General features: G+C 50.2%; 1 protein-coding gene across 1 annotated transcript in view; it reads left to right on the top strand.

Annotated features, from left to right (window-relative positions):
* Nucleotides 1-202: 202 nt before the first annotated feature.
* AZIN2 (antizyme inhibitor 2) overlaps nt 203-10021 on the top strand; it is a 34097-nt gene continuing 24278 nt past the window's right edge. Inside the window, 5 exon segments of the mRNA XM_058718176.1 lie at nt 203-322; nt 981-1153; nt 2917-3090; nt 7347-7436; nt 7438-7578. Coding sequence (XP_058574159.1) covers nt 1049-1153; nt 2917-3090; nt 7347-7436; nt 7438-7578 — 510 coding nt within the window. The 5' untranslated portion in view covers nt 203-322; nt 981-1048.

The following is a 10021-nucleotide window of genomic DNA, read 5'->3' as shown; positions in this document are numbered from 1 at the left end:
CGCAGGCCGCGCGGCCCGAGCCGGGGGGGAGAGGGCGAGCGGAGGCGCCGAGGAACCGATTCACTCGCTGGGGAGACCTATGGGCCGAAGCCGTGTAAATGCGTTTTAAGGCGAGTGCGGGGAGTGGCTCGGGGAGCCTCCGGGAGCGGGCGCCCTCGGCTCCAGTGCTGACCTGTCCCCGGCCCCCTTGCCTCCTCTCAGCAGGGGCCTCGGCTCCGCAACTGCCACTCCTCCTCGGGGTGTTGCACAAGTTTCGAGGTCACCGGCGACCCCCCCTAGCAGCGCGCCTGGCTCTGGCCCCCGCGAAGGAGGACCGGGCTTGGTAAGGCGGTGTGGGGGGCGGGTCCTCGGCCCTGAACTCGGGAGGGCTCACCAGGACAGAACCTCAGCCTTTGGCTCCCTCCCGGGAGCCTGCGACCCCCACCCACCATGTGGCCCCATGCACCCTTAGAACCCTAGCACGTCAGGACCAGCCTGGCCCTCCATTTCCAAACGGTGAAACTGAGGCTAGGGAGTACCCTATGTCACGCAGCAGAGGGCAGACTCGAACCTAAGCTCTTGCTCTCGGGCTGAGACTCCTTGGTGGGGCCACTCTCTTAGTTGGGCGTGGTCAAGACTGAGGGTCCCCTGAAAACTTCCCCACTGGAGCTTCTTGGCTTTCCTGTACCCTCTCGTTCTTTCCCTTTTTGCTAAAACCCGAGTTTCATAACTGGAAAGGACCTCCAAAATAATACATTCATTTTACAGATTGGGAAACTGAGGCTCGGAGAGGCAGTGAATGACATCTAGGCATGTAATGCCTTGTCGCAGTACAGGGTTCCTGATCGTCCCCACACTTCCCAGTGAACTCAAGGTCCCCAGGCTTGTGCTGGCGGCGGGTGTGACAGGACTGAGAGCCCTGGCTTGGGGGAGGTCAGAGAGGGCAGCGGAGGGCAACCCCCTCCAGCAGCTCCCTCACTCTACACCTCCCCTCCCTGCAGTGTGTTGCATACTTTCTGAGGCGGCGGGGCTGCGGCTCCATCCAGCCCATCGGCTCCTCCTTCTCGGCATGGCTGGCTACTTGAGCGAAACGGACTTTGTGATGGTGGAGGAGGGCTTCAGCACCCGAGACCTGTTGGAGGAGCTCACTCTGGGGGCCTCACAGGCCACCACGGTGAGCCGCTGGGAGCGGGGGTGGGTCCCCTGTTCCCTGTGCAGGCCCAGCTGCCTTCTCCGAAAGGACTTCTCAGGCCTTCATCTTCCCTCACTTATTTGGTGTTCAGTCCTTGCTGTTGGCCGGAGACGGGCTCATTGTATCCCCATTTCCTTGTCCTCGTCCCCAAACTTTGCCCTTCCTGCCTGCCCTGCCCTGATGAACCACCACCACCACCTACCCAGCCTTCTGGGTCAGAAACCTGGGACTCCTGCTTCCCCCACCCACACCCCTCTCATTGGCGCGTCACCAAGCTCTGACCACCACCTGTGGTCTTCCGAGGCCCTGGCTTTGTAGATCAGGCCTCATCTCTCTAGAGGCCCTCTAACCTCCTCCCTGCCTCATCCTGCCTGCCTCATCCTGCCTGCTCCCACTTTATCACGGCCACGCTCAAACTCAGAACTGTTTGGCGGTTCCCTGCGACCAGCAGGGCCAAGCCAGAATTCTCTGTCTTCACCGTCCCTCTCCCAGCTTTCCCCACCATCTATCATGCTCCATCAGAGCCCAACCACTGCTGGTATTTTCCCCAGCGATGCCATGTGCTCTGTTTTCGCCCCATTTTCCTGGGCTCTTCCCTCTGCCTGGAATGCCCTTCTGCCGGCCTCTCTCGCTCTGTTTCTGTCCTTCCTCATTACTCATCAGTGTTACTTTTTCCTACTCTCCCAGGCGGATTTTTTATGTCCCTTTCTCCGTGGCTTCCACTGCCTTCTGTAGGAACTCCAGTCGAGTTTATTGGACGGGCTTGTAATTTCTTTTTTTTTAAATTTTTTTTTTTCAACGTTTTTTATTTATTTTTGGGACAGAGAGAGACAGAGCATGAACGGGGGAGGGGCAGAGAGAGAGGGAGACACAGAATCAGAAACAGGCTCCAGGCTCCGAGCCATCAACCCAGAGCCTGATGCGGGGCTCGAACTCACAGACCGCGAGATCGTGACCTGGCTGAAGTCGGACGCTTAACCGACTGCGCCACCCAGGCGCCCCTTGGCTTGTAATTTCTTAAAGGGTTTTTTGTTCTCTTCAAGACCCAAGCCCTGTCTGGTCATCTCTGTCCCTTAGCATAATGTCAGACACCAAATGGGCTTCAGTAAAAAATGTCTCCATAAACAGGAAACTGAGTCCCAATGAGGGTTGAAGTGATGCTGTCTCACCCACAGTCTCATTCATGTTCAGCCCTCAGCAGATCTGCTGCCCAGCTGACAGGCATGGGTTGCAGTGCCGTGGAATTAGCTCAAGGCTTCAGCGACCACCTATATGTGGAAGACAGTGGGCTGCAGGCCATAGCTTTGGCCCACAGGGATTTATCAGATGAATGTGTACACGGTTCCGATACTTTGGAAGCGTGTGCAAAATGCAGTGAGAGCATTAAAGGCAGAATTGCTTTATTGGTTTGGGGGAGGTGGCATTTGAGCTGAAACTTGAAGGTGGATTGCCTTTTTGGAGAAAGGGTCTTCTGCGTGAAGGGCACGGTGGGAACCAGAGCTTGGAGTTGGGAAAACACTCCAGCTTGCAGCTGGAGCTTGAGCTGTAGCGAGGGGAGGGGCTGGAGCCAGATCACAGAACCCCTGAACGCAGGCTGAAGAGTCTGCCTTCTGTGCAGAGACTTTTAGAGCAGTGTGGCTGTGGCGGAGCCGGGCTCAGGCTCGGGACAGGTACCTGGGAGGACCATAGATGGCCCGCAGCAGGAGGGGGCTGAGCGGGGCCTCACATTTACCCTTCTCGTGCAGGGTGATGTTGCTGCCTTCTTCGTGGCCGACCTGGGTGCCGTCGTGAGGAAGCACTTCTGCTTTCTGAAGTGCCTGCCACGGGTCCGGCCCTTTTACACTGTCAAGTGCAACAGCAGCCCAGGTGTGCTGAAGGTCCTCGCCGAGCTGGGGCTGGGCTTCAGCTGTGCCAACAAGGTGAGCCCATGCCCCCCACTGGTGCACTGCCCCTCGCTGCCTACTCAACACACACATGGCTGGGCTGCTGCGGGTGCCCCCCCCCCCGCCCCGCCCCGCCCCGCCCCGGGGAAGCAGGGGTGGCCTGCAGTTGGCCCCTGCCCTCTGGGAAGGGCCACCCACTCGGGAGGCGGTTAAGGGATGAGGGAGGGCAAAACAGGCATGGAAGTTCTAAACTGGAAACTTGTGTGTCTCTGGGTAGGTGGGTCACCTTTTCAATGGAGATTTTCAAGCTTCTTGGCCTAGAGCTATACATGGTATAAAATGTTCGATTAAAGTGAAACAAAACGAAAACACCTTTTATCATTATTTGTTTGTTTGTTTTATAGTCTTATTAATGTGTGACAGTACATTTTCTCAACTATTCCTTTGAGAATTCTGTTGTGTTGCCCATTTTGCTGCCCTTCTAATTCGATTAATGCTGTTGTCTTAATCGCCTCTCGCTGTCTCTAGATTTATTTTGCTTATTTACTATCATTCTCTAGTCGTTGAACTACGATGTGCTGGTCAGTGTGTAAGTTGGGATGGCAACACAGTGTTGAGCAAGCCAGGCTCCCTTGTCCCAGAGTTGAGAACGCTTAGCTTATCATTTTCATCCTGTTCTTAGTTGATAAAAGCCTTTAAGCTATAAAATTTTCTTCAGAGCATAGCTATGGATATATTTATTCATTCAGCAAACCTTTTTTGAGCAACTATCATGGGGCCAAGTCCTATTTCAGGTGGGGATTTAGAGAGTGAATGAAACAAACAAAACAAAAAGGCCCCTCTTTCATGGAACTTGCTTTTTAAAAAACAAGTTCAACAATGAAAATCTATATTATTTTATAAGATGGTCGATGCTACGGGGAAAATTGAGGTGGGGAAGGGAAGTAGGAAATGTTGGGAGGGAGGATTATACTTTTATATAGTTTGGTCAGGGAAGGCTTCACTGACATTTGAATACAGACCTGAGGGAAGCAAAGGGTCAAGCCAGGTGGAGAACTGGGGGAAGAACATTCCAGGCAGAGGGGACAGCAAGTGCAAAGGCCCTGAGGTGAGAGCAAACCTGGTGCGTTGTTGCTTTGTGATGTTGTCATTACTGTTATTTAAAAATTTTTATTTAAATATTCATTTATTTATTTTGAGGGAGGGGGAGAAGGGCAGAAGGGGGGTGGAGAATCCCAAGCAGGCTCTGCATGGAGCCTGAGGCAGGGCTCGAACTCACAAACTGCAGGATCATGACCTGAGCTGAAATCAAGAGTCAGACGCTTAACCAACTGAGCCACCCAGGTGCCCCATTACTGCTATTTTTTTAATGGTTAGTAATGATTATTTTTAGGGGAACTCCTTTTAAACCCTTGCCAGCAATATGGCTGGGAATTCGTGGATCAGTTCTAGCAGTTTTTTGGTGGAATCTTTTGGGTTTTCCATATAGAGTGTTATGTCATCTGAGAAGAGTGAAAGTTTGACCTCCTCCCGGCCGATTTGGATGCCTTTTATTTCTTTGTGTTGTCTGATTGCTGAGGCTAAGACTTCCAATACTATGCTGAATAACAGTGGCGAGAGTGGACATCCCTGTCTTGTTCCTGACCTTAGGGGGAAAGCTCTCAGTTTTTCCCCAGGGAGGATGATATTAGCGATGGGTCTTTTGTTATACGGCTTTTATGATCTCGAGGTATGATCCTTCTTATCCGTACTTTCTTGAGGGTTTTTTATGAAGAAAGGATGCCTTATTTTGTCAAATGCTTTCTCTGCATCTATTGAGAGGATCATTTGGTTCTTAGCCTTTCTTTTATTGATGTGATGTATCACATTGATTGATTTGTGGATATTGAACCAGCCCTGCATCCCAGGTCCAAATCCCACCTGGTCGTGGTGAATAATTTTTTTAATGTATTGTTAGATCCGGTTGGCTAATGTCTTGTTGAGGATTTCTGCATCCACGTTCATCAGGGAAATTGGTCTGTAGTTCTCCTTTTTAGTGGGGTCTCTGTCTGGTTTTGGAATCAAGGTAATGCTGGCTTCATAGAATGAGTTTAGAAGTTTTCCTTCCATTTCTATGAATAGCTTCAAGAGAATAGGTGCTAATCCTTCTTTAAATGTTTGTTAGAATTCCCCTGGAAAGCCATCCAGCCCTGGACTCTTGTTTCTTGGCAGATTTTTTTTTTAATTTATGAAAAAAAAATTTTTTTAACATTTGTTCATTTTTGAGAGACAGAGTGTGAGTGGGGGAGGGGCAGAGAGAGGGGGAGACACAGAATCCGAAGCAGGCTCCAGGCTCCGAGCTGCCAGCACAGAGCCCAACGCAGGGCTTGAACCCATGAACCACGAGATCATGACCTGAGCCGAAGTCGGGTGCTCAACTGACTGAGCCACCCAGGCGCCCCTGGGAGATTTTTGGTTACTAATTCTATTTCTTTACTGGTTATTGTCTGTTCAAATTTTCTATTTCTTCCTGTTTCAGTTTGGGTAGTTTATATGTTTCTAGAAATTTGTCCATTTCTTCCAGATTGCCCAATATATTGGCATATAATTGCTCATAATATTCTCTTATTATTGTTTGTTATTTCTGCAGTATTGGTTGTGATCTCTCCTCTTTCATTCTTGATTTTATTTATTTGGGTCCTTTCCTTGTTCATTGTGATCAAACTAGCTAGTGGTTTATCAATTTTGTTAATTCTTTCAAAGAACCAGCTCCTGGTTTCATTGATCTGTTCTACCATGTTTTTGATTTCTATGGCATTGATTTCTGCTCTAATCTTTATTAATTCGTGTCTTCTGCTGGTTTGGGGTTTTATTTGCTGTTCTTTTTCCAGCTGTTTAAGGTGTAAGTTTAGGTTGTGTATCTGAGACCTTTCTTCCTTCTTTAGGAAGGCCTGGATTGCTATATACTTCCCTCTTATGACCGCCTTTGCTGCGTCCCAGAGGTTTTGGGCTGTGGTGTTATCATTTTCATTGGCTTCCATGTGCTTTTCATTTTCCTCTTTAACCTCTTGGTTAGTGAGGAGGATTCTAGAAGGGGGCCCTGGAGGAGAAAGAAGGAGAGCTAGCCTGGGCAGGATGACAGGGGTAGGAAGATTCTGGGTGGGAAAGAGGTGTGCACCATGGTGGAACAGTGAGAATGAGAAGGTTAACCTTTATCAAAGATGAATGTTCATGCTCTTAGTGAGTGAAAGCTGAGTCCACCCCTATTGTCACTGCAAAGCCCCTTTGCGTTAGCACTTGCTTTGCACACCTAGTTTCGTGCGTGTGTCACATGAAGGGAGGTGCATGGGGAGAGAGATAGCCATTTTACAGTTGAGGAAACCATCGGCCAGCCATGCACAGCTTGCCGGTAGCAGGACCAGGACCCCCCCCCCCCCCCCCCCGCAGCACGCTGGGGGCTCTGCTCCCAGAGAGGAGGAAGGGGATCCTTTTCCAGCCTTCTCAGTCTAGGGTCAAGGACCTCCTGTGCATCTGGAAACCCAGAGGTGGTACACTGTGCTTGGCCCTCTGGCTCAGGGCCGGTCTCCACAAAGAGCAGAGTTGTGGGGTGTTAGGGCTCAGAAGGATCCTGAAGTCCACAGGGACATTAAAAGCATGTACCGTTGCTGAGTGCTTCTGTCGGGCCAGGCACTTTGCTGAGCGTTTTCTGTAGGTGATCTCATTTTATTATCGCAACAACCCTGTGAGGTAATTATTATTACCCTGATTCTGACAACAGCCCTGTGAGGAAGCATTTAACATACGGGAAAGGAGGCACAGAGGGTGAGGGACTCACTGGCCAGTGGCCGCTTGAGTAGGGCCAGTGGCAGGGGGGTGGTCTCCGGCTCTCTCACTGCATCTTTCCATTGTCCTTGGGGAGAGGGTGGCAGAGCTGGGCCTCAGCTGGTGACCATTGCTTTAGCTAACGAGTGGGCTGGGAGAGGCCAAGGCCCCTCCCCGCAGGCGGGAAGATCACTAGCCTCTGGGTACATTCACTGAGAGGTGGCTCTGGGATGCACAGCTTTTCTTGAAAGGCCAAGGCTGCCCTCTTCTGGTGGGACATCACTAGTGGCTACGCCTGACAGCTCCACGCTTTGGCCAACGTTGACGGAGGGTTGACGGAGGGCCGGGTGTGAGCGAGGGCCGGGTGTACAGTTATGCAACAGACAGGTCAAGGGCACAGGCCACGCCTCGCGTGGGGCTACGGTCCACCCACCCACCTTCTCAAGGACCTTCTGTCACTTCCCCTGCCCCCATCCTGCCTTCTCTTGCAGTCTCTATCAGCATCCTCCCATCTTAAAAAGCCTTCCCGGGACTCCATACCACCCCCCTGCCCGGTCCCATGCTCCCACTTGACGGCCAAACAGAGTTGTCTACACTCGCCTGTCTGCGTGCACCTGGCTCTTTGCTTCAGCACCTGCATCTGAGCCACTGCTTCCCCACTGCCACTGTCACTACTCTGAGGAATCTCCTCTTACCAACATCCCCAGAGATCTCCAGGATCCAGTAAGCACTTTATTTTCAACATTCACTTTGAATTATTCAAATCACCCGTTGATTCACTTACACACACACGTAGGCCATTGGCTTTATGTCTCCAGAGATAATCACCATTATGAGTTTGAGTTTGGTGGGTATGTGGTACTTAAAAAATACTTACAAATATGATCCATAGAAAATATACAAAATATAAAAGATATTTATGTGGTGGGTACTGTGTCTCAATAGCTTTAAACTCAGCAGGTGTTGGAAATCTGTCCATGTTGATGCATTTAGACCTTGTCGGGGACACAGGTCCTCTTATTAGCCTGATTGTCAACAGCATTCAGCACAGTGACTGTTTGTTTGTTTTTGTGATAATAACACTTAATGTGAGATCTACCCTCTTAGCCAATCTTCAAGGGTACAATATAGTATTCTTAACTATATAGGCAGAGTTCTACAGATCTCTAGGACTTAATTCATCTTGCAGGACTGGAACTTTATGCCCACTAAATAACAATTCCTCATTTGTGACATTCTTTTTAAAAAAAACTCAACAGTCACCTATGCTCCCAGTTGTAAAGCCTTCAGCAGCAAATCAACTGATGGGGGACACAGCTCCGCACCTGCCCCACCTCGCACGGGGCGCCTCTGACACCCGACACTCTTCTCCTGTACAGACATGAATTGCGAGGCAAGGTTTGCTGTGATGGGAGTGATGTTATAATCTGTGTATCGTTCCCCCTCTTCTGGACGCATTCTTTCTCCTTCCCTCTCCATTGGTCCCAGGTGCTGACTTCCTGCTCTCAAAATGGGAGATTCCTCTGGATTCTGTCTCAGGCTCCCTTTCTCTTGTAAACTCTCCTTCCTCTTATGGAATTTCATCTCCTTCCACGGCCCTAAATACCATCAATGTGCCACCACCTCCCGCATTTTGATCTCCAGCCCAGACCTTCTATCCAGCAGCTGACTTGATCCCACAGGGTGCCCGGAACCCGGGTGTTCAAATGCGCTCATGATCTCCCCCTTCGAGAAGGGCCCCTCGGCCTGCAGGGCGTGGAGTCAGACATGCCCACATTGCAATCCACCACCACGCTTGCCAGCCCTGCCTCCAGAGCACAACTCCCCCATCTGTTACCTCACCCAGGGCAATGGTGACCGGTCCCTCCAGAATCCTCTCGGCCCTTCCTGAGCCCTGAGTTCACATGGTAGCCAGAGTGATACGCATTTAAACCTTGCATTTAAAATGCAAATCTGACCATGTCGTTTCCCCTCGTGAAACCCTTCAAACGGATTCCCGTGACTCGCAGGGTAAAATATAAATCCACATCAGCCCACCCCCCTGCAGCCTTATCTTCCCCCACTGCGCTCCCCCTGCCCAGGCCCCCCAGCGCTCTCTCTTCCTTGACTAGGCCGAGCACATTCTGCCTCAGGACATCTGCACGGGCTGTCTCCTCTACCAGAAACATTCTTTCCTTCCTTTTCCCCCTGGATATGACCTCCTGTGTTGCTCAGCTTAATTTTCTGACCCTCAGAAAAGTTGTCCTTCACTCCTCACACCTGGGTCTCACCATCCCACTTTCCCCAACCTGAAAGCTTCACAGGGTCAGAGACTTTATTTTACTCACCACTTGTTTTCTTTAGCACCAGTCATAGAGGCTGGCATGTTAATAGATAGTCAGGAAACACTTGTCAACTCAGTATTGAGGTTGAATTTTCCATTACAAGTACTGTGGCTAGGAACTGGTGTAGGCTAAAGTCTGGCAGTCCTGTCAGCTTTGCCACTCGAAAGCTGTGAGACCTTGGACAAGTCACTTAACCTCTCTGAGCCTCTGTCCTCTGTTTCCTGTCTCATAAGATTACTATGAGGATTAAATGAAAATGTATATAAAATATGTTTTTTAATGTTTTTATTTATTTTTGAGAGAGAGAGAGAGAGAGAGAGAGAGGCAGGACATGAGGAGGGGAGGGACAGAGAGAGAGGGAGACAGTGAATCCGAAAGCAGCCTCCAGGGTCTGAGCTGTCAGCATAGAGCCCAAAGCGGGGCTAGAACTCATGAACCACAAGATCATGACCTGAGCTGAAGTCAGATGCTCAACCGATTGAGTCACCCAGATGCCCCATGTATATAAAATATTTAATGCAATGACTGGCATATGGTAATCCTTCAATGAGTAACAGTAGTTACTGTTTAAGTATAAGTATATATATCTAAGTATATACTGTTTAAGTATAATCGAAGCTAAATCCCAAGTCCCAAATTGCTACCATTGCTTCTTCTCTTACCTCATGTGGTGAAGCTGGGAGCAAAAACACGTTTTCATGTCCACTCAGACTCAGGGTCTTTGAAAGCAAGCTGTGACGGCTGCAACGCCAGCCCTGTCCCACTTTGCTCCTTACTACCTGTGTTTCTGCAGGCAGGTGGAGTCCTCTGAACTCGATTTTGTCCTCTGTAAAATGTGGCCA

Source organism: Neofelis nebulosa, chromosome 2 (assembly GCF_028018385.1).
Source record: "Neofelis nebulosa isolate mNeoNeb1 chromosome 2, mNeoNeb1.pri, whole genome shotgun sequence".
NCBI lineage: Eukaryota > Metazoa > Chordata > Mammalia > Carnivora > Felidae > Neofelis > Neofelis nebulosa.
This window is presented reverse-complemented; position numbering and strand designations above follow the sequence as displayed.